This window comes from Anarrhichthys ocellatus, unplaced genomic scaffold, assembly GCF_004355925.1.
Source record: "Anarrhichthys ocellatus isolate YVR2014 unplaced genomic scaffold, GSC_Weel_1.0 scaffold111, whole genome shotgun sequence".
Lineage (NCBI taxonomy): Eukaryota > Metazoa > Chordata > Actinopteri > Perciformes > Anarhichadidae > Anarrhichthys > Anarrhichthys ocellatus.
Window position 1 is genome coordinate 172,205 of NW_022280141.1, and position 24,978 is coordinate 197,182.

Below are 24,978 nucleotides of genomic sequence, written 5' to 3' on the forward strand. Positions count from 1 at the left end.
GTGTGTGTGTGTGTGTGTGTGTGTGTGTGTGTGTTCGTGTGTTCGTGACCCAGTCTGTGCCCGTTGTGCTCGATAAGAGGGGCATTTATCCATGATGACCAAGCAAAGCTGAAGTTCCAGCGACACGGGGAACAAAAACTACCTTTGTACCCTTTTCTCTGTGTGTGTGTGTGTGTGTGTGTGTGTGTGTGTGTGTGTGTGTGTGTGTGTGTGTGCTTACAGAAAGACTGGAGGAACTTTTTTTCAGCATTTATGACAAAGAGTTTTCATTAAATGATTACAGTAGTTATTGTATTGGTATAAAAAAAACATGTTTACAGTATTTGGTTTTAAGCACAGTGTTATATAATCATGAAGTAAATCTATTTAATTTCAGAATCATGGTGCAGACAGTGGGATTATGTATTTTGTCTCTTTCAAGGGTGACTTGACACTATAAATGATCTATCTGTTACTGTTGAACTAGGAGAAATGGACAGCTCTGTACAATGTAGCCTCATCGCTACACTACACCAAAGGAAACCTGACTGTAATATATTCTCTGCTCTAAAGTTTGGTTTGGCCCGTTCTATATTTATTTTACTATAAGGATGTCATTGACATCAGGAGCCATGAGAGAACAGTTCTTTGGCCGAGGGTAGTCCCCTTTCTGTGATCAGGAGGCCTATCAATAAGCTCTCTCCAAACCTGTGTTTAAAATGAACCCCATTGATTTGAACCATGACCTACACTCCACAGTGTTTATCTGATCCCTGATCAGTTCAATTACTGAATGATCTCGGGAAGCAGCAGTGTCCAACAGAGATTGTTCTCCCCCTAGTTTATGAATGCATTTCATCTGTGTGTTAGTGTTAGCGTTTGGATAGTTGTAAGCTAGCTAGCTAAACTTTTATTGTTGTAACCAAAAGCGCTAAAGTGCAAAAGTTATTGCTGTTCTGGCTCTTTCAGTACTCACCAAACAGATTTGCCTGTAGCCCCGGGGGAAAAAAGATAGATACAATCAGATTTGCATATATGTGGCTAAGTGTGAGTAAAGATCTCCTCTGTGTTTTATCTCAATACAAGACACTTTAAATGACAAGTGCAGGTTTCTTGCATCTTTTGTGCCGAAGTTGTTACCACTTGTTATTGTGCTGTAAAGCCAGTAGCTGAACACTTGAATCTTTTGATATTAATTTAGTGAAATCATGAAATAAATCCTCCACGTGCCCTTTTACAAAGTCCGTTAGACGCGTATCATTCCAGTGGGGCTGCATCAATGAATGAAAACGGTGGCAACATCAGACTGAGCACCAGAGCAGCACACTCGGGTGAATTTTCTGTTGATAATCCAAAGATTAGATTGCAATGAGGAAACAATTACAGCAGCAATGTTTTTTTTCCTAACACTACAAATATTACAATCATAGCTTGTAATATATAAATAGAGTTCTCCACCATCAGAGAGTCGTCTGTTAAATGCAGATATGGCTCTTCTTTATGCAGAGGATGCTTATCATTCCAGCTCAAGCCGCCCGTGCCTTTCCAGTCATGCCTCAACTTGCTGTTGTTTTCTGTAAATCAACAGGATGAAAGTTTTTATCAGGCGGGCACAGAAGTCTAATAGTCACAAGTTGTGTGAAGCCATGTGAATTCATATTTCTTTCAATACGGTTTCATGTTCATCGACAGGCTCTGGTGGTTGGTCTGTAAGCTCAGGGACAGTGTGAGTCAATACACACTGAACTGAATGTCTTAACGCCTGCTGGACCTTGTTCTGAAATTGGTGCGTCCACAAAGTATTCCTGTCCTCATCATTTTATCTCTTGTCTCTCTCTCTGCCAACCACCCCCCCCTTACTCTTGTAGTCTCTGTCTCTCGCATATATCCCTGATGACGCCTGTTATTCAGACCCAGTGATGCAGAGAGAGTGTTTACACGGGTGAGGGAGAGAGTTGGAGGGAACATGACCAGAACATTACAGAGAGTTACTGTTTTTGTGCTCCTTCTTAGTCCATTAAGGTAATTACTTTCCGGGATGTCAGGCAGTGTCTAAAGAAGTTCAGGGACAATAATCATCTAACTTTTTATAATCCACAGTGCTTCTGTGTAGCCTACATGCTGTGATGTTGATTGGACTTTATGCTGCAGATCAGATACTGAGGGAACAGTTTCTACTTCCTCTTGTTTCTGCTACGTCGTGTAAAATCAGGGGTTCACCACAAAGGTCATAGATTTGTATTTTCCTTAATGAAATATTGTTTTTTTTCACGAAAATACAGGTTATACACTTGTACTATAGAAAAAACGAAAGAAAATCTATCTCTCATCATTATAATCCTGCCATCCCTGAGGAGACAAAACAATGTATATATATGTATATATTTATACATATATATATATATATATATATATATATATATATATATATATATATACTGTACATATAGAGATATAGAGATTAAAACACAGTTATACAGAATCATGTATAATCCCGCCACCACGGAGGAGCCAAAACAATGTTGTCTTGGTCCAGACTATTTACGATTGGAGTTGGGAACATCTACAAGGTCTTGATCTTATCTTAATCTCCAGACACCCGGAGCACAGCCTCCCAACTTAAAGCATGCCGAGGGTGAAGGACTTTAAAAAGGCCTCTTTATCAGCCATGAAAGCATAACGTTTCTACAACAGTGGACAAAACATGTAAAGGCGACAATACAAATGAGTTAAAACATTTCTTCAGCATTTCTCTGCTACATTTTCTTGCTTATATGCTGACTTATTCTGTATGATACGATACATCTGCAATAAACTAATGTATAAAGTATTTGACTGGCGGATTTATCATTCTAGGGAACATTTTACTTTTTTATTAGCTTGTTACATAGTGGCAAGTGCTGGAAACACTCTTAAATGAAGTGCAGGCGGCATATGAGCGGCGAGTAGTGGAGATGCTGTGGTTACCTGGAATTTAATCTCTTTCACAGCTTTTAAGTGTTGCCAAAGGCAGAGCCCTTTGAAGAGCAGTTGAAAATGCTTGATGGTCAGGGTGAGGGAGGGGAAGATGTTTCAATATTCAGATTAGATACATTCTCTACCATGTATTTAATGAATGGTGGTTATAGTAATCCTCTGGTATCTCAGGACCAAATGAATCTTAATGACTAATGTAATCTTTGTGACTTTCAGACAGGATAGAAGCAGAAGCAGTCTATAACTATCTACATGGCTCAATGGATGTAAAGCAGAAGCATGATGATGTCAAGTTGCAAATATGTTTAAAATTAAATTTCTTATGGAGCCCTTTATCACTGATGCTACTTCTTCTTTGGTGCTCAAATATCCTTCCTTATTATTTATTTATTTTATACTTTATTATAATGGCTCATACTCCAACGCTTATATGCTAATTTCATCACCTACGTCCACAACTCTACAGTCACACGCCCCAATGTTATATTTAGCGAATAAAATATATTTAAATCCCCCTATCCTGCAAAAAAATCTTGTTTGGAAGCCTTTATCCCTCTAACTACACGCCATTTGATATAATGTCCAATCAGAATTGACAATACATAGGCTGTTCTTGGCGTGTTTACCGTTACGTGTTGCTAACTGTATCCAGTATGGTTCTCACTCGCTTAATCTCTTATCTGCTAACATTCTCTAAATCTACTAATTTAGTGGTGGAGAATCCACTAACATGCTTTCATGTACATGCTCATTTTATTCAGGTGTGGTGCTAACCGAAAATCTCTTTCTTTAAACGTCTTACCTGTTACAAGTCCAAGACGAACGCTCAGTTCAGCTGCAACTCTATGGCGCTGCTAGTACACACTGCTAACTTCAGGGAACTATGGAGAGGCTCCATGAGCCGCCATTGATGTAAAAAAAAAAGGTCCATTGGAGTGAACGGAGATGACGGGACTCTCTCTGCCATCAGTGTATGAATGGGTGAGTGACGTGTAGTGGTGAAGGGCTCTCAGTAGTCGGAAGACTAGAAAGTCGCTATGCAAGTACAAGTCCATTTACCATGTACCATTTCACTTGCAGCTCTCAGGGCAGCGTCTGGGCAGGAGCTCCCATCAGGCCCTCACGGCTGCATGGAGGGAAGTTGTTACCCTGCAACAGGAAACCTACTGATTGGACGAGCCGTCAACCTAACCGCCACCTCTACTTGCGGCCTGACAGGGCCGGAGCAATACTGCATCGTCAGCCACCTGCAGGTCAGGAGCACACATGAGCACACAGTCGAGGTGAAATACAGATGACTGGGATTTTCCATGAGCACCTTCCTGCTAATGACGGGTTAATCATACACGTCCCATTTGTTCCCTCATGAGCACCCATCACATTGTGGGCTGTGATTCACTTATATTTTTCCACAGTTGGTATTTTTCATTGGGATGATAAAAGTCAGAAACTCTCAACTTGACTCTCCCACCTGCCTGTTTCCCTCTCTCTCTCTCTCACCCACCCTTTACAATACATCCCACCCTGTAGTTAATGCAAGGGAGGGTGTGTTTGTTCACTCTCTCATGCACTCATCCATCCTCATGTTTCAGTCTCCACTCTTCCATCTTCATTTGTTCATCTGTCTGTTTGTTTGGAGCAAGGTTTCCATGAACAAGCTCCCCCCCCAACACTACCCCGCCTTTCAGTATCAGGCTTAGGTGTAGACACATGTTAGACACACCTTAGTCACACACACACACACACACACACACTCCCTTCAGCTCTCTCACTTCATCTCTTTCTCTGTCATTCATTGGGAAAAGGACAATCTGAAGTTAGGGACTGTCTAAAAGTACATACAAAATGTGAGTTTTGCAGATCTTTGTTGTTAGCCGTCTCTTTTCTTTTAATAGACACTTCTAATCCGGTTTACGTTCATCTCGGCCTCCTCCCATAATGGACACAACCTTCAGTTTTTCACTAAAATTCCTGCAAAATGACCCGATGCACTTCTGACTTTTTTTCTGTTCCAGTTTCACAATTCGTTTCCAACTGGACCATTAACAGTTGGTCCAGGTGCCTCATTTCCACCGCGTGGTTAGGCTCGACTCAACTCACTATTGGTGCCTGGTCCTTTTCTCTATTTTGTTTTCCACTGCGGATAGCACCATCTCGGTGAAGGCAGGATTCTCAGCTGATCGCCGCTAGTGACAATGCTAGTGAAACTGAAGCGAAACACTGGATCCTGTCATTGGCAACCACAGAGCAGAGCGTCAAATGCGCATCGTAGTCTAGTGATTCAAATAATTACGCTCTCTATTGACGGTAGTCTGGCTGTTTCAAAATGACGGTTTTGTGCATGATGTCCGGTGACGAGCTAGTGACGACTCTCTGACCAATCAGTGATTTGAAATGTTTTCGACTCAGTTTGCTTGGAAGTGTGACCAAGGTGGTACAAAAAAAGAGAGTCGAGTTGAGTAGAGCCGTAACGTACGATGATGTGGAAACGCGGCATCAGACTCAGTTTAGACTTTTCTTCTTTTTTCTAAAGTTGGGGTTTAGGCACAAATTCTCCCTGATTAATCCACATTTTATATTTTGAAATGACCAAACAGATACAGCTATAGATACTGCATCACACCCCCAGTATACATGTGTGATGCCAGACTTCTTCTTCACCTCGACAGTATGCAGCTCTTGTAGTTGTTTCTGCCCCCATGTGACACAACTTCTGACATGTTCGCCATTAAGTTGACGTGCCCCTTCCTCTCTATATGCATTTTCTATGCATCTACGTGTTTGTACCTGCACTTCCATTGCCTCAGGGCAGGAGTATCCAACAGTGTCAACTTCCAGGTGAACATGATTGACATTGTCTGATTGGTGAGGGGCCCTCTGCTATAGGAGGGGGCAGGATATGGTGACAACCTGTTGTAACATAAATCCAGGTGAGGACCACTGCTGGTCTGTCAGGAGCTACTTTAGAGGCCCACACCAAACATTTAAATGTCCAGAAGTTCATCAATCAGTTGTGGAAGTTCCGAGGCTGTTTTTCAGACTGCATAGTTTTTATGTTTATTCGTATCCCAGGAGAAGCAGTGCGTTTAGGGAGCTGCTGCTAAACCAATTGTGTTGAAGACCTTTAAAGGGGCCCTGGTTTGGCCCTTAGACCCAGCTGGTAGAGTGGAACTAAAACTGTACATGGTAAGAGGAAGGTACAAGAAAAGTGAAGAAGGAGATGGGAAAGCAAGGGTCATGGAAAATGAGGAAAAAAGAATTGGAGAATTCCAGGGATGTCAGAGAGGTTGAGAAAAATAATGGCAGGCAACTGAGAGGCGAGATAATGTATTACCGGCCGTGAGATGTCCATTTCAGAGCTGTAACTGAGGTGCAAAGCACACTGAATGAGGGAGGTGGGGTGTACCGCCATCGTAGTGCGACAAAGAAGTGTTTTAAAATCAACATCAGACTTACATCAGTGCATTGTTGGAGCAGAAAGCCTTATAGCTGAGCTGACCAGGCTTGACTAATGCGAGATAAATAAGAGCTCAGAGGAGGGCGGGAGGGTCTTAAAGCCACCCAAGCTCATACCAAACACCAACTGAAACTGAAACTACGGATTCATTGACAGAGAAGAATCATTCTTATTTTACTCGTGTGTACTGTACATCTGACCTTAAACTTTCTAAACGAAAGTTGTTAAGCCCTAGTCCTATCCATGGGGAGAAAATGTCTAAAATAACTCCACAACTATAAGGCGTATTTGCATTTTAGTAGTTGTCTCCTTTGGAAGGTTCCAAGCTCAGGAATATGAATCCATTGTTAGTAAACCTATTATCATTACAGAGTAAATGGAGATGCATATATAATCTGAATTTTAAAGACAATATCATCATTATAACCACAATCAAATGCAATGCAAATGAATGTCTTCTACTCCTCTTTACTACAACTGGGACTGTCAATGTGATGAGAATACACTAAAATACCACATTGATGATACAATTTATCAAGATATATAGGTGGCCTCCATGTTTACATGTTGACTGTTTACTGCATAACATACATCTTCCTAATACTTTGAAAATAGTGATAAACTGCTGAGCTCCATGCTATACAGGCAGAGGAAACGGAGGATGCCAGAAAGAAATGTCCTTTAGAAATACCTGAAATCTTGCTCTTGGATCTTAACTCTTGTAAATTCTATAAAGCTGCAGCGAATACTGTAACACCAAACACAAAGGCTACACAAAGGCTCTCCAAAGATGGCACATTGCGTTGAGATGGACGTGCTACTGTGTAGAAAGGAATGTCCCTTTCCAGCAGCCGGGCTCCGGGATCAGGGTTTGGCCAGATTTGTGCCGGGATTAGGGAGGGTAGGTGAAGAAGGCAAGCATGCGTGAAAAATTCTCCTACTCATGTACAAGTGGGTGTATGTGCGCCCGTGGTCACTCACATCCACACACACGCACGCGCGCACACACAGACACACACACACACACACACACACACACACACACACACACATACCACTTCTAGCACACTTAAGGCATTTCTTTTCAATTCTCGGCCGAGTCTCTTTAACAGCCGTGTTGTTGTTAGCGGCTTAATCACCCTTGACAACAACCTAATTAAGAACTGCTGCCGTGGAATCCACTGTTTCTCTGTGCCAATTTACCCCCCCCTCCTCACTTCATTGGCGCCCTCTCAAACGCACCCCCTTCTACCCTCTCTCAGCATCTCCCTCGCCCTCTGCCGGCCCCCTTCTTTGTCCTACACGCCCGCTGTGCCGTTAGGACCCCTCTCCACTGCAGACCCACTTCTCTCACCTGCCCCTTCCTTTCTCGAACCACCCTTTCCAACTTTTTCTAGTACACCCCTCAAGATTCAAGCTCTTGCTCTTGGCCTAGTTCCCCCAAATTCTCGTATCTTTCCCATGCCCTCTGCCTTTCGAGCTCTTGCTCCCCTTCCTCTGTCCTCTGCCTCCTCAATGTCGTCAGCTAACTGCATATTCTCTCCAATTCTCTCATATTTATGGAAGCATATTGGCGACAGAATTCTGAGCTCTGCTGGGTCTGCAAGTCATCATTCGAGATCGTACAAGCACAGACTTGTAAGAGTAGAATCTGATTTAGCCATCTAATCCCTTGTAATAGTGCGGGCGCTCGTTACTGAGTCTGCTCTCTCAAAGTTCTCCAGCTGAGTAGCGCTCAAATTTGTTCTGAGCTCTTTCAATTTTTTTGTTGTGTGTATGCTTTCAAACAGGATCCTGAGCTGCATTTATCTTAGTCTGTAGATGCTCTGGTTACCCACTAGCATGCACAGAGGTTTTGATGTTTGTGTATATCTGCTGTTGACTCAGTATTGCTAAATTGTTGTATATTTATTGAATCGATTTACAACTGTCATCGACTGAGATCCTGTTCAAGATTGTAGATTGTTAGCCACGCTAGCAGCATAGCTCTTGGGATAGCACTTTGGCCTAAACATCTCAGCAAATATTGGATTGATTGGCATGTTTGTACAGACAGTCATGGTCCCCAGAGGATGTATCCTACTGACTTTTGATGTGCTGACTTTTTCTGCAGTGCGTCCATGGCGTTAACATTTTTGGTTTAAGTGAAATATCTCAACTGTTAAATGAATTGCCTTGAAATTTTGTATTCAAGATCCCCTCAGGATGAGTTGTAATACCTTTGGTGATCCCCAGACCATTAATCTAACGCCATCATCAGGTCAAAGTGTAAAATATCTCAACATCCACTGGATGGATCGGCCCAAAATGTTGCACTGACATTTTTGGTCCCAAGAGGAAGAAGCCTGATGACTCTGGTGATCCCGTGACTTTTGTTTTTGCGCCACCACAGGGTTGAAATTTTAGTTTTTTTATTGAAATTTCTCAACAAATATTGGATGGATTGCCATGAAATGTAGTACAGACGTTCATGTTCCCCTCGGGATGAAATGTAGGAACGTTGACGATCCCCTTCCTTTTTATCCAGCGCTAGATTATTTTTTCAATACTTTGGTTGAAGGCCAAATATCTGCAAAACTAATAAACTAATGATATTCCCATCAGCCACAGCTGTGGTTTGCATGCTAACACACTCAACATGGTAAACATTGTACCTGCTAAACAACAGCTTGTTGACATTGTCACTAGCATTTTGCTTAAAGCACCGCTGTGTCTAATTACAGCCTCACAGAGCTGCTAAACTCTTTTCTTTGGCCCTTTATCCTCGTCCTCACACTTACCTCCATCTCCCCCGCTGTCTGTCTTCCTCTCTTGTGCCCCTCCTTTCTCCCTCCCCTAATTTGACTCTTTGCTTCTCTCCCTCCAACCGTTCTTCCGTTTTAATCTTTTCTCCCAGTGGAGACACAATCCAGTCCCCTCTGGCTTTCCATCCCATTCACACACAGGGACACATTACCCGCATTATTTCGGCTTGACGGATGAAATCCCTGATCTGAGGAAACAGCTCTATTACAGCGGCTTGACTGACACTGTACATTTGCCCAAGGGCCAGAATTTTTCACACCACTTTTCCTGAATTCATTCATATATCGTATGAGGCCTGCGGGCCTCCAGTTTACAATAATTGCTACAACATGTACGAGACACAACTTGCACATGCACTGTGTGCACTTTAAAAAGATATTGTTTCATATGTAGTACAACATCCACACTAAAAGTGCTCCATCACCATGTGTAAAACATACAAGGAAACGTCTCATGTCAATAGCAAATGTGTGTTTTCTGCCTCGACAGGAGTCCGACAAGTGCTTCGAGTGTAACTCCCAGCATCGCTACGACCCGTACCGCCACAGACACAGCCACCGCATCGAAAACGTGATCTACCTCATGGACAGCAGTGGAGACACCTGGTGGCAGTCTATCAATGGTGTGTGTGTGTGTGTGTGTGTGTGTGTATTTGCTCTATAACATACACTGTTTATTGTGCTCATTGCATGTTGGAGAGTCTATGAGGAATATTTTTGTTCTTCTTGTTGTGTTGTTGTCATTAAAATGGTAAAAAATGTACACACTTCACGGGGATTCAGCAAAATAATTAAGTCAATATCAAAACATATTCTGTTGAGAGGAGTGACATGAGACCTATGACCTCATAGCGATGACATTGGAAGACTTTGGTATTTCTTGAAGGAGAGACAAAAATGCAAAGGACGATGGTTTGTGTTGTTCTGACACTGAGTGACGGCTGTTTCCTCCACAGGACAGGAGAGTGTCGGCATCCGACTGAACCTGGAGGCTGAATTCCACTTCACTCATCTCATCATGAAGTTCAAGGTACGAACTCTCATTTGCACGTTTGGACAAACTTCCGCTCAAGCCTGTCAGAGTGCGTCACTAGGTGTGTGTTTGTTGTGTACACTCAGAAAATGGATTCCATCATCTTACTGTTAGAAAGGCCAACATGAAACAAAAGGTCCAAATAAATCAGCCTGACAAAGTGCTGTCATGTGATCACAAATGTCCAAGATTTGTCTCATAAAGTCCATAAAAAGAAGCCTCATGTGCAGATGAAGTGAAAAATGACCGGTTTCTCTCTTTTACCCCTCAGACGTTCCGGCCTGCAGCCATGATCATCGAGCGCTCGGCTGATTTTGGCCGCACGTGGCGCCCCTACCGCTATTTCTCCTCAAACTGCACCAAGACCTTTCCTGGCATCTCCGCCAACGGACTGCACCACATCAACGACATCATCTGCGAGGAGCGCTACTCTGACATCGAACCCTCCACTAATGGAGAGGTGAGGAGTAGAGGAGGTGCTGGTAGCAGTAGTGGTAGAGACAAGTTAGACTGGGAGGAGAGAGTGTCCTGTTCACAGTCAAAACATGAGGCTGGTAATATTTCAAATGTTTTTAACATTCAAAACCCACAAAAAGACCAAATCCAACAATGCATCAGTCCGCCTCTCAATTCTTTGTGACTTCCCTTACCCTGTATGTGACACACGAGCCCTTTCTTCATCACAAAACTTTCTCACGCTGATTGGACATCCACGTAAACATCTTCCTTTAAATGAAAATATTGTGGACTATAACTTTAAAAAATAAATTGTAAGAAGATGACTGTCTTGCTAGACAGAGTAGATGAAGTTGCCACGAAGCAAACAGAAGTGTAAATACGTATCTAAAATAACTGATGTTCATGAAACCCAAGTGACGAATGGAATGTGACTCTGATTTGCTCATAATAACATCAATTTATTAAGTGAAGCTGATATACCGAATCTCTTTCCAGCTCAGATCTGCCTTTGCACCTGTGTTCATTTCACTCAGAATCTAACGTGAAAATTCTCTTCTGTATTCAAGGTCATCTATAAGGTTTTGGATCCTGCCATTCATGTGAAAGACCCTTACAGCTTGGACATTCAAGGCCAGTGGACACTTTAAACTCACAAACACTGTTATTAGCAGCACACAATAGTTTTATGATAAAGTGACACAAGAAGGAAGTATTGACAGCAATACTGCTTTTAAAGTCATTAAAACATTTGTGCTTCCAAAGAAATTCCACTTTTGTCATGAAATGTGTCAACTTCACAAATCAACCTAATTAAACCGTTTTTCTCCTTTACAGAACTTCTGCGCATCACCAACCTGCGCATCAACTTCACCAAGTTAAACACTCTGGGAGACGACCTGCTGGACCGACGCTTCGACGTCCTGCAGAAATACTACTACGCCATCTATGAGCTGGTGGTGAGAGGGAGCTGCTTCTGTTACGGACACGCCTCAGAATGCGCCCCGGTGCCGGGGGTGGACGCCCGGGAGAACGGCATGGTGAGCTAGCGGGCTACCGCGAGAAAAATGTTTTTCATCATCGCCACGTGTGCCGAGGAATTAACAGAAAGATGTTGCATAAAAGACAAGTAGAATCTCGTCTTATCTTTTCAGCCTTCATTAAGCTCTCTGCTAATCATTTTTTTCTGCGTTGTGATTGGCCAGATCCATGGTCGCTGTGTATGCAAACATAATACAGAGGGCCTAAACTGCGAGCGCTGCCGACATTTCCACCACGACCTGCCATGGAGACCAGCGGAGGTGGAGAACCCGCACACCTGTAGAGGTGGGAACACACACACACACACACACACGCACTGTCTCACAAACATTCTGAGCATGAAATGCAGATGAGGATTATTGTCGCCTGTTACTAGCTGCAAAGATTATTTGAAGTCTTGGGCAATTCATACAACTATACAATTTTTGACACACACACACACACACACACACTGTTTTCTAAAATAGTTTTGTGTATTCAACATCATCTGCTCTTGAAAATGCATTTGAGATGCTGTAAATACTTTTGGGAAGCCTTTTAATAAGATATGAAATTCAGTATAATAATTCTCTATATAATGATATCCTGCTAATTAAAGACTCATTGATCTGATACTGATACTGGATACATTATTTTATTAATATATGACAACTGAGTACATATATATCGATAAGAAAGTTAAGAAAGCAAAGTTTTAGTCAAGCCTGATGTTGCCTTACACAATGATTCCAGTCACTTGCACACAGTGAGGCATACAGCTTATTAATTGATCACTGGTATTGGATCGGTACTCGATATCGGCCGATAACCAAAGCCCAGGTATCACTATCAGGACTGAAAAAGTCTGCAATGACTCTTAGGAGTACTGTAGATGTTTGCCTCCTTGAGAAAAGCAAAGTTTAAAGTGTTGAGGGTGAGAAAAGCTGATGTGATGTTGAACAACTGCTAGTGAGGAAATTGCGGTTACCTCTTATAATCAAGGTAATGTTTCATCTCAGTCTAATCAGTCTCGTTCAATTTCTCGCTTGTGTCTCCAGAGTGCAACTGTAACAGCCACTCTAGCCAGTGCCACTTTGACATGGCGGTGTATTTGGCCACGGGCAACATCAGCGGAGGGGTGTGTGACGACTGTGAGCACAACACCATGGGACGCAACTGTGAGACGTGCCAGCCCTTCTACTACCAAGACCCTGTTAGGGATATCAGGGACCCGCGAGTCTGTGTTGGTGAGTCTTTTGCTCTTTTGAACAAAACGTTTCTCAGCCGTTATGTGGAATTGTCCGCTGTAGAACTGAACTGCAATAAATGGCATCTAAATCAACCCCAGTGCTGAGTGGAAACATTTTAAATTTTCTCTGAAATATTTGGTAAAAATGTGCCAGCCAGTGAGCCTTGAAGCTAAAACCTTCTCAAAGGGATTTCCTCATTGCTCTCTTCTTCTCCGTCTATTTAAAGTTTCCCATTGACATGTATGTCAACTTGTTTTTTCCTTCTCTTAACTTACGCTCTCAATCCGACCTATGACCTCCAGCCTGTGACTGTGACCCAGTCGGATCACTGGAAGGAGGAGTGTGTGACAGCCACACCGACCTGGACATGGGGATGATCGCTGGCCAGTGTCGCTGCAAAGCCCACGTGAAAGGCACGCGCTGCGACGACTGCAAGGAGGGTTACTACGGACTGAGCCAGAACGACCCGCTGGGCTGTCAGCGTACGTATGTGTGTGTTTGTCTGCCGCTGGAAACGTTTCGTATTTGAACAGAGATGAAAATGGATTAACAGTGTTTTTGGAATACAAAACCACATAATGTGCATCAAGATCTGTAATTAGCACATCTGCCACTTCTTATTCTATGTGTGTGTGTGTCTGTCTCATCAGCTTGCAACTGTGACCCTCGTGGCATCATCATGATGGGGGCTCCTTGCGACCAGATCAGTGGGGACTGCTCCTGCAAAAGATACGTCACTGGTCACTACTGCAACCAGTGTCTGGTTAGTGACTGTTCCTCTTGTAAAAATTTGTTGCTAATTTTGGATTTCAGATGAAAAGTTCATGCACGTTGCTGTTAATTCCCAACGGTCCAGAGACTACACAGAGTCAGGCTGTTTGGCTGTTAAAGCTTAGCATTGCATGCTTTCTGGTAGTTTTCGCCCAGCCGTACTTACAATCAAAGTCAAAGCTCAGTTTGGATGTGGAGGTGTTCTTTTCATCAGCCAAGGGTTGCATATAAACATCTTGGTGGCATTGATAAAGGAGCGTATTACAAAGTAACACCTATATAAGCTGTGCAAGGACACAGTTTAGAGAGTAAGATTTATTTCCAACCCTGTAGCCTGAGTACTGGGGGCTGAGTAACGACCTGGCCGGCTGCCGATCATGTGACTGTGACTTCGGTGGAGCCTTCAACAACAGGTATAGATTTGATAGAATTGCATGTATACATCTATATGCTTTTTAGTAAGAGACATGTTGTGCTTCGCAAGTCTAAAGTGTGCCTCTGTCCGTTACTTCAGGTGCATGATGGATAATGGCCAGTGTGACTGCAGGAGGCATCTGATTGGCCGACAGTGTTCAGAGGTTCAGCCCGGGTATTTCTGCGCTCCGCTGGACTACTACAAATACGAGGCTGAGGACGCCACCGGACAATCCCCCGGTGACGCTGTTCTGCCGGTGAGCGCACTGCTGAGATTCAGTGTAGCTGAACAGCTGGGGAGGAGCTGAAATATAAACCGGCAAGATTAGTTGTAAGGCTTATTAGAATCTGACACAAATGTGTCCCAAATAATACATAAAGGAATAGTTATTTCTCTCTGAGAGTAAGTTAAGAAGATCACTTCCACTCTCATGTCTAACTCGATACAAGTCCTTTAATATTGGGTCTCTACTTAGATTTTCCTAAAAGTTTTTTTTTTTTACTTAGTTCGTTGGGTTTTGCATGAACATACAATTGCGTCATCAGAGCAGTCATAAAACGAAGGTGTATATTCCCTTCATACAAAGACATTTGTAAAAAATAACAGCTTACAAGACTTTAATTAACGCAACCATAAACGGATTTTAAAAAAGAAGAAAAACCCAGTAAAAAGCAAGACATTAGCAACAACAAAAACCATCAGTCAGCAAACAGTACACAGGTTCCTTATTAGATGATTAAAGATGTTTCCACATTTTATTTTTGTGAAAGAGAAACGCATCACTCTTAGAGATAATTTGTTCCCATGTTTCTTCATCCATGTCCTCCTTCAAGTCCCTTTGCAATATTAACCTTTGATTATTTGGAATCACTTTGCACAACATTTTATAACAGTTTGTGTAAAGTGAGGCAGTGCGAGTTGATCAACCTGTTAAACCAGTAAAGGGATATTTACTTAAGTCACTGAATTGTATTAGTATTCTCGTTGAGGTCCACACATCCAGCCTGTTACAGCAGAGAGACCTCCACAGGCCTGTTCCTGCTGTCACTGTCTCATCTCATCAGTCTACTGATCACTATTTATCTGTCCTCTTCCATCTCCGTCCACCCCGCTTTCTCGCATTGTTTACTGCCTCTGTCAGTCTCCTTCACCGCCCTCCACCCACCTCCGTCCTCTCCACTCTTAAGGACACCCCCTGCCCCCTCCACTTCCCCATTCAGCCCCTTCGGGCATGATCAGACAATCCACTTACTCTTACATCGTCACGGCTGCAGGAATGTGAGGGGAAAAAAGGCAAATACAGAATGTTATGAGAAAAAAGGCAGCAGTGCAAGACACTGAGCGAGAGGAGATTGCATCTTTGACATATGAGGCTGTCCAGTACAGATTATGTTGGAGTTTAAATCCTGTATTTCTGTACAGAATTTAAACTCCACGGCTGAAGTGACCCATAAAAACACCAGACAGTGGCACAAATGCCAAACTGTCAAAATGAGTTATTACCGCGCAGCACACACACTTACTAACAAGTACAACACACACGCAGAAAAACACACTCTCAGCCTCACTTTCTTTGTTGCTCTCTGTCACGCTCCGGCAAGCTTAGCACAGCGTGGCTCATTGTGCTCGGTGTTGTTTTCACTTTTTGGAACAAGAAAGCTGGCCAGGATAAACCCCTGTGTGTAGTCACAAGTGTTGTCTCCTCTCCTGTCGTCTCCTATCCTCTCGTTTCCTCTCCTCCCTTTTCCTCTCCTATCCTATTGTCTTCAATTTGGGCTGTTGGTGGGGTTTTATGCTCCGTGGGGGAGGAGGGATTGAGAGCTGATTTTTAATTTATGATAAGTTGATATTTTTCTGTGCTCGGATGAGTTGCTTTTATTTATTGGCTGAACTGATGATGTGACAGTGATCTGGTGTCTCCCTGCAATGAATCAATATAGGGACAAAACCTTCTCCTGTTCTATCGTTTCATCTCCTCTCCTCTCCAATCGTCTCGTCTCCTTTCCTCTCAGGGCAAAGTCCGTCCTCAGGCAGAGACTGACTGTGTTCAGCACCTGAGCAACCAGCTGAGGAGGCACCGCCGTCACCGTCGCACCTCCAACTCACAGCAACATCGGGCAGCACTGAGACGTATCCGCCAGCTTCAACAGACAGTAGGATATTTGTTTTGAATGACTTTCTGATTTCACTTATCGTTTGACGAGATACCAGAGAATCAAAGTTAATAAAACAAAAAATGTATGACTTGATATCCAAACAAAACTTTACAGTACGAATTAAACTTGAATTAGTGATTGACGAACTAAAAGCAGCTCTAATCTTCATTAAAGCTGCTTCATTAGACTTTCCTATTTCACAAACCTCTAATAGAGGAAGTAGGAAGTCAGGTCGGTGAGGAGAAGTAAAGGATACAGTGGCGGTGGTGAAAACAAAGACAGTAATTATTGTGGGATTTGTCTTACTCTCTTAGCCGGATGTGAAGACCGTTCACAGAGAGCACACTCCCAGCCACATGGTGACGTGGACAGGACCCGGCTTCGCCCGCATCAAAGACGGCGCCGGCCTGGTGCTGACTATCGACAACATCCCCTACGCCATGGAGTACGACATCATGATCCGCTACGAACCTGAGGTGTGTGACATCACCGCGACCTGCAAGATTCATCTAAATCTCTAATGTCTAATTAATGATGGTCTTTTCAACTAAGGCTTGTGTGTGTGTGTGTATGTGTGTGTGTGTGTGCGTGTGTGTGTGCGTGTGCGTGTGCGTGTGTGTGTGCGTGTGCGTGTGTGTGTGTGTGTAGTCCACAGAGGACTGGGAGGCTATAGTGAGTATTACATCTGTACAGCTGCCGTCCAGTCTCCGGTGTGGAAACCTCCTACCAACTGAACAGCTCTACACAGTGACCCTGCCGCACCGGAACAGGTATCAAAACTCGTATATATGAGCAAGTGTGTGTGTCTGTGTGAGAGAGAAGAGTATAGGGTTTGTTGGAGCAGCCCAGGTGTTGATAGAGTTTGTGTTGTTGCATTGCTCAGGAAGAATTGCATCATTGTTGTCACTTGAACCTGCCCCGGCTTGTACGAGTCAGGCCTGTGTTTGTATTCTTATTTCACGGTGCCCTGCGGTATTTGTTACTGTTGATGCAGTGATAGGAAGGCAAACATACCAGAAAGCCTGTGTAACAATACGCGACCGTGATATGGAAGGAAGGCAGCGGCTCTGTTTACTGTAACAATGAGGAGACCTGTTGAAGACGAGCAGAGATCGGTACAGTCTGGCAAAGAGGAAGTATATGTAACCTGGTCCTGGTTCATTGAACCTTTCCCTTATCTTTAGAGAATCAAATCCTCCTTGAGCGTAACACTGAACCACCAACATTCCTAATGTAAGATTCCCCATAAGTTTCTGTCAATTCTCATGGCAGTTTTCCACATTACATATTCCCGGACTATTGCAACCCTTGGGAGATATACATGTGTCATTTGACTGTCCACTATAACCTACAGTTTTAACATTCATCTTAACTACAGGATGAATTTGAATCACTTTTGTGATCCTTTTAATCACCATCCGTCCAATGATAAATGTTCTTTTTGGTTCATAGATCATCATATTTCTTGCATCATACATTTTCATTTTTAATCTGAGTCACACTTACTGTTGACTGTTCTCACGTTGCTCCGTTGTCCATAAGGCTCGTTAATGGAGTCATTTAATCTGCTTGAACAGTAAGATCATTAAAAGCCTGAAATCTTTACAGCGCCTTATTTACGTCACGTTGATCTTCCGATATGAAAAGCTTATTGCACTGTTGCAAAGTCAACACATCAGAAACGTTTCTGCAGATTAAGTGTTAATTATTCTTGATATTCTTGAATTTAAGGAGGCGAAAAGAAGGATATAGGATAAAAAACAGGGGAGAGGGGGCATAACACTGAGACTGTTGAGCTGTAATCAGCTGAAAAGCCTTTCAGAGGGTGAACTGATCTGGAACTAAGAGGTCAGACCCGTCCCGGATCTCGCTCTCAGCGGACCGTGGCTTGCCTCCCGTCCTCTTCTGTGGTTGGTCCATCAGCTAAAACCAATTAGCGAAGTGAGCCCAAAACACAGACAGAGGGGTCGGAGCTAAACGCAGGTAGAGGGGGAGTCTAGTCTGGTCAGATATGGAAGTAGGAAACAACCTACCACCAAAAACGTCTGAGTCAACAGATACCAAGTTGAAATATAATATTTCTGTCAACTTAAAAACTCAATGTTTAACTCAGCAAAACCAAAAAATATATTTTTTGAAAAGGTAGTTGTCTTTTTTATATTGTGTTTCTGTTGTGAAACATATTTCATATTTCAGCTAGGGTTGGCATCAGTTCAATTTGACATGTATGTATGCATTGAAGTGTTTTGTGCATCATGTTTGTCCAGATACATCCAGATGCCCCGGCCGTTCTGTTTCGAGCCCAGTAATCGTTACGTGGTTGCGATCAGGTTCCAGCGCCACGGTGTGTCACACAGACATCTCACTGCCTTCATTCTGATCGACTCGGTGAGCTAACTGTCCGCCTGCATCCCTCATCATCCACCTCCACGTCTGTTTGAAAGGCTGCAGTAGTGGTGGAATAAGTACATTTACTGAAGAATTGCTTTTAAGTACAAATGTGAGGTTTTTGTACTTTCCTTGAGTCTTTTCTTTTCATGCCTCTTTATACTTCTACTCCACTACATTTCAGAGGGAAATAGACTTTCTACTTTACTACAATTATGTAACAGGTTTAGTTACCAGTTACTTTACAAGTTAAGATGTTTGCATACAAAACATAAAAAGAGAGTATGAGTATATCCAACAAAATGCAGCGGGAACCTTAAGTCGGATAATTGATTATTGAAAGAATTGTTTAAGTCATTTTTCATGTAAAAACATTTCATGTTTTTTAATATTTTCTCCTCTAGTTTTAATAATAATAAATATTGTTTTAATTTATTTTGAATTGTTTAGAACTTTATACTATTGGTTGGATGTTGTAAAGGATTTCACTTTGGGCCCTGAGGACATTTATCACTATTTTCACCAAAACAATCAATTGAATGATGGAGAAAATGATCATCAGACTAATCTTTAATGAAAATAATCTTTTGTTGCAGTCTGATACAAAATAGATCAGTGAGCTCCACCTCAACCAGCTACAGCAGTTAAAGCCTGCTTTTACATGAATGCATGAGCAATAATATTCACATGATATAATATATTGCATAACAGTATAACACAGGGGTCATTGCTCTGCATTGAGTACTTTTACTTCTAGTTTTAAGTACATTTTCCTGATTGTACTTTTACGAAAGTAACATTCTCACTGCAGGACTTTTACTTGTTACAGTGTGGTTTTAGAAGTCTGACTTAATAAGTAAAGGATCTGGATACTTCCTGGGTAGCAGTAGTCTTTTTGAAATCACCATGTCTTCAGCGAGTTGTCTGCCGTGGCTCTGGCTCCATCAGTGAGCTAAACCTTCCTGGTTCCACTATAAGTGCCCCTCTTCCTAAAGGCTTCACACCACGAGGTTTCCCCCTAGTGGTGAGGTAATACAAATGTTGAATTTATTTAGGCTTGGGATCAGTCAGTAATTGATTGTCAATAAAAAGTTCCTATAGAGCTCTTTTAAATACATTAAAGTCATTTAAACATGAAACAGGTTTTGGAGGTGCAGCATTTGTCTGTCCTCCTTATACAATATACAGCACATTTCTAGAAAAGTTATATCCTCTAACGAGAGTTTAATCCTTTGCTTTCTTTAACTTTTGCTTTTCTTCCCCTCTTCAATAGCTGGTTCTGATCCCCAAATACACGGAGCTTCCCGGGTTCCAAGGTACGGAGCCAGAGGCAGAGCATCGGCGGGAGGAGATGATTCGGTACATGTGTCTGGATTCCTTCATGATCACACCGATGCCCGTCCTGGCCGAGATGTGCTCCAAACTCATCTGTAGTATTTCATCCATCATTCACGACGGCGCTCTGTGTGAGTAGATGCAGAAACACGTAAAACAAGCACAGATTTAGACGGTATTGCGTTCAAATATGGCTTTTTCGATAAGAATGATTGGCTGATGTTTTCTGTGTTGTGTTGTATTTGTCGTATGCAGCCTGTCAGTGTGACCCTCAGGGCTCGCTCAGCGGTGAGTGCGACAAGGTGGGAGGTCAGTGTCGCTGTAAAGCCAACGTGATGGGTCGGCGCTGTGACCAGTGTGCCCCGGGAACCTACGGCTTCGGAGTGAACGGCTGCACTGGTGAGTCTGCGCTCTGATCAGCAAAGTCTGTCACATGATAACACCTCTACCCAACCCCATTTGTCCAAAAACAAGTCAAACCAATGCGACATTTTGTTGCTGACGTCCGTTGTTGATGTCTCAATTCTGTTAACCAGATTCTGGCACAACGTTGTGTGTCGAGTGCGTTCTGCACTCTACTGCCCCTTTGTAGATTAGATATGAATTACTCGCCCTGTGTTTTTCCCGCATCACTCCACCGTGAATGAAGAATCCAAAAACGGAAAAAGTCTTGATGAATTTCAGTAAAACTTTCAACACTGTGTTAAAACACGGTTTTAGCTAAGATCCACATGCTTTGGAAGAATGCATGTATAAGAATGAATAAACAAGAATTTGGATTTGTGTGAGCATTTGTACACAAACGTGTTGATATAGTTTTGCTGTTGCTGGCTGCCGCCATTTACTTCAGTTCATCGAGAGTTTTCTCCATTTACTGTGGAGGCATGCGAGAAAAACAAAGTTTTCTTAAAGAATTTAAGGTAACATGGGGTGAGTAATTCAAATAATCATTTTGGGGCTAAATTGTTCCTTAAATGATAAATGTAGAACTTGTCTTTGGTGGAGCGCGTAGGACTTACAGTATCTGCATGTTTTTAGTGCCTTATACTGTTCGAATTTCTAAAGTTGTCAGATGATGAAGCAGAAAATTATATTTTATATTACAATCTCATTTCACCCAAAGAGAAGTGAAAGTGCCACATGCAATTGAAAGCCAAAAGAGCAAATTAGTTTGGTCTACAGTGAAAAAACAGAGTAGTCGCCATTTTTCAGGTAAACGATTTGAGATTTGATGAACCATTGAGCTGAACTGTAGAGGTGTGGTGTTCGGTTCTAATGAAAGAGACACACTACTGTGTAGTTCTGGGTGCTAATGTGCCGATGTTGAAAAAAACCGTGAACACATGTCCAAGAAGAACACTAGTCACAAACCTATTTCAGTGTATTCTCTGTTCCTGATTGTTCCCAGCAATAAAAAACACTGATTAAATCCCTTTAATGCCTCGTCCCGTCCAGCCTGTGACTGCCACTCAGAGGGCTCGTCGAGCCACCAGTGTGACCCAGTATCAGGCCAGTGCCAGTGCAGGCCGGGAGCCACTGGGCGTCAGTGCTCAGACTGCCAACCGGGCCAGTGGGGCTTCCCCAGCTGCAGCCCCTGCCAGTGTAACGGCCACGTGGACATCTGTGACCCCCGCACCGGGGAGTGCAGAGACTGCAGGGACTTCACAGCGGGACACCTCTGTGAGCGGTAAGGAGTCACTCCGTGTCAGACTTGACTTTGCTCCGTCCCTCGCTGGTTACCAGACTGACAGTAAATGCCTCTCGTATTCATAACAGTTGTGTGGATGGGTTCTTCGGAAACCCCGTGCTTGGCTCAGGGGAGCACTGTCGACCCTGCCCCTGCCCTGGTAACCCTGGCTCAGACCACTTTAACGGGGACTCCTGTCAAGCTGACCACACCTCTAACCAGATCATCTGCAACTGCAAACAAGGCTACACAGGTAAGCTACCACACTGCAGGGACGTACACTTTGTCTCATATTTCTTGATCTCTTTTGACTCGTCTGCAGGTCAGCTGGCCTTGTCTGATTGAATCATGAAAACTGTGGTTGATTCTACCCTGAAATATTCAATACCTACTGGTCTCACGTCAGTGTAAAGCAGTCTTGACGCTAACTGTTTTGCCATGTTCTCCCTTTTCTCCCCCAGGGCCCCGCTGTGACCAGTGTGCCCCTGGTTACTACGGCAACCCAGAGCAACCCGGTGGGCAGTGCCTCCCATGCACGTGCAACGGCAACATCGACACCCAGGACCCCGAGTCGTGTGACCCCAGGACCGGCCGATGCCTCAAGTGCCAGCACCACACCGACGGTCCGTCCTGTGCCCACTGTCAACACGGTTACTATGGCAGCGCTTTGGCCCACGACTGCAGACGTGAGTGATATTAACTCAAATGTTATTGTCTTGCCTACTTTGGTTTCTTGTAGTTGTGGACGGTGTATCAGAGGTACTCATCTATAGTCAGTGTATGTGGAGTATCGACACAGGAGCAAAGCAATGTATTGCTGTGGAGCATGTGTTGCTGTGAATGTATTCAGATACAGCAATGTAGAATGTATTGCTGTGGAGCTTGGCAGCAGCTAAACACCTAAAGAAAATCTATATCTGTTTATATGGACGCTATATCTAGAATATTTTCACCTCTTTACCTTACCGTCATACAGCCCTCTCTGAAGGGGAGCTGAAGCCACCTATGTTCTGTTCAAAGCATTGAAAACAAGTCATTTCACCTCCCAGAACACAGCAGGTGTTGATGTAGCACTGCTCGATGGATTAGTTTGTTTGTGCTATTGTTTGACTTTGGTGAATCCAAACTCATCCTTTAAAACACCAAAGCCACTCACCAACACAAACTAACTAACTGATCGATGCAGCAGTAGACCAGCAACTCCCGTGTTCTCCAAGGTAAAATTACTGTCTTTGTCAAAGGAGTCGTGTGGCTTGGAAGAGAGCATAGATATCAGCTTCAGAGCCCAGTTGGTGTCTGACGGCAAGGTAGTGTGATCAACATATCCTAAATATAACATACATTTAAGCAAATAATACTTAACAATACTTTTTGTTGCTCCACACCAGTACATTGCTTTGCTCCCGTGCTCCCAGCTTGTTTAACGATAAAAATTATATTTCAAGGACCAAACGGGCAGATCCGATTTAGAAACCAAAAAAAAAGCTGGAGCGCTTGGCAGTAACACACAAGACAATCTGTCAGGGACCAAGAGCAAGTGGACTGATATAAATACTGAGGGACTAATGAGAGAATGGAGAAGACCAGGTGACGGCATTGAGTGAGCAGGCTCGTTTGAGACGAGCCAGTCCTTCGCACAATGGATCACTCCGTCCGACGTCATGCACACGTGGTCAACGATAACCTCACGAGAGCGAGGCGGCCGCAGTTTTTAGAGCCAGGCGCCGCAGCTGCTCTCCACCGAATGCAAGACGCAGGGCATGATGGGAAACATCTCAGATCAAAACAAACTAAAAAGTGAGCAATTTGTGACAAACTGCGTTCTCTCCGTCTGGGGACTGAATATCTGTCTCTCTCCTCAGGCTGTACCTGTGTGACTGCTGGCACCATCCAGTCCGCTTGCAGTGACGGACAGTGCCACTGTGACCGGCAGACCGGAGCCTGCACTTGCAGGGAAAAAGTGGCCGGCCATAACTGTGACCAGTGCGCTCCGAACCACTGGAACTACGGTCAGGACCGAGGCTGTGAGCCCTGCGGCTGCGACCCGCAACACGCCCTGGGGAGTCACTGCAACATGGTGAGGGAGCGCAAAGTCCTCCGAAAGCCCAGAAATGGATAATGCAAAAAGCAAAACTATATTCTGATCTGTCTTTCAACTATCTTCCACAGTTCACAGGACAGTGCCACTGTCATCCAGGCTTCGGAGGTAAACAGTGCACTGAGTGTGAGCAGTTCCACTGGGGAGACCCGCAGGTGCAGTGTCAAGGTAACTCTTGTGACAACATAGAGGCCTGTGTAAACCATAAATAACATAATAAAAGCAAAAGATTTTGTCTTTAGACCTGCCGACCATTTTTTTGTCTCTGTCTTTCTTCTCTCCCCTCCTCCCTCCTCCCACTCAGAGTGTAACTGCCATCCGCTGGGCTCGGAGATGGCCCAGTGCGACCGGTTAACAGGGGCGTGCGAGTGCAGGGAGGGCGCAGCGGGCAAGCGCTGCCACGAATGCGCTCGCGGCTTCACTGGCGACTTCCCCAAGTGTGTCCAGTGTCACCCGTGCTTCCAGCTGTGGGACGATGCGGTGTGCCAGATTAAACGGGACCTGGAACACATCCAGTATACCGCGCAGAAGATCCTGGAGAGCGGGGTCACGCCGGTAGTCGGGGACACGCGCATCAGAGATCTGGAGAGAAAGCTGAAGGAAGTGCAGGACCTGATCAGCGCGGAGGACAGCGACAGGATCCACCAGCTGATTGGACAGAGCATCGATGACCTCAGGTGATGATGTCACGTAGTGGTTGGATGTTCGCTGAGGTTGGTCAGGATGATTTGTCTTCTGGTTATTAAAATCCTGCTCTGTGTGTGTTCCAGGGCTGAGATCGCCCTGACCGACGGGCGTCTGATGGGCGTCACCCGAGAGCTCAATACAACCTCAGAAGAAGAAAGGGCACTGAGACGCACACTGAGCGAGCTAGAGAGAGAGCTGAGGGACTTCAACACAACTGTGGCTCTCAAACAGCGCCTGCTGGATGACTACCTCACCTCAGGGTTTGCAGGTAGCAAACTCCATCAAGAGAGTGAAGCTTTAAAAAACCTCATGTATACAGTATACAAACACAGCTAAAGCTAATGTGATACAAAGCTAGCTTCAGCTTCGGTGCGTTTTTTCACTGCTGTCACATTTTCCTCTATGTGGCCTTGAAAAGTCATACAAATGTATAGAACAGAATATTGTGAAAGAGATTCTGATATTA

The 24,978-nt window shown here is 43.8% G+C and overlaps 1 protein-coding gene across 2 annotated transcripts in view; it reads left to right on the plus strand.

Moving 5' to 3' along the window:
• Nucleotides 1-24,978, plus strand: part of lamb2l (laminin, beta 2-like) — a 47,462-nt gene that overhangs the window by 17,931 nt on the left and 4,553 nt on the right. For both annotated transcript variants that reach the window (XM_031876557.1, XM_031876556.1), the window contains exons 3-27: nt 4,036-4,208; nt 9,707-9,839; nt 10,173-10,246; nt 10,521-10,709; nt 11,275-11,338; nt 11,543-11,745; nt 11,911-12,031; nt 12,784-12,972; nt 13,278-13,457; nt 13,626-13,738; nt 14,080-14,159; nt 14,261-14,417; nt 16,174-16,314; nt 16,632-16,793; nt 16,966-17,087; nt 18,585-18,705; nt 19,979-20,171; nt 20,296-20,439; nt 21,496-21,727; nt 21,817-21,980; nt 22,189-22,413; nt 23,590-23,804; nt 23,897-23,993; nt 24,130-24,502; nt 24,596-24,780. In XM_031876557.1, coding sequence (XP_031732417.1) covers nt 4,036-4,208; nt 9,707-9,839; nt 10,173-10,246; nt 10,521-10,709; nt 11,275-11,338; nt 11,543-11,745; nt 11,911-12,031; nt 12,784-12,972; nt 13,278-13,457; nt 13,626-13,738; nt 14,080-14,159; nt 14,261-14,417; nt 16,174-16,314; nt 16,632-16,793; nt 16,966-17,087; nt 18,585-18,705; nt 19,979-20,171; nt 20,296-20,439; nt 21,496-21,727; nt 21,817-21,980; nt 22,189-22,413; nt 23,590-23,804; nt 23,897-23,993; nt 24,130-24,502; nt 24,596-24,780 — 4,050 coding nt within the window. The remainder of the gene's footprint in view (nt 1-4,035; nt 4,209-9,706; nt 9,840-10,172; nt 10,247-10,520; nt 10,710-11,274; nt 11,339-11,542; nt 11,746-11,910; nt 12,032-12,783; nt 12,973-13,277; nt 13,458-13,625; nt 13,739-14,079; nt 14,160-14,260; nt 14,418-16,173; nt 16,315-16,631; nt 16,794-16,965; nt 17,088-18,584; nt 18,706-19,978; nt 20,172-20,295; nt 20,440-21,495; nt 21,728-21,816; nt 21,981-22,188; nt 22,414-23,589; nt 23,805-23,896; nt 23,994-24,129; nt 24,503-24,595; nt 24,781-24,978) is intronic.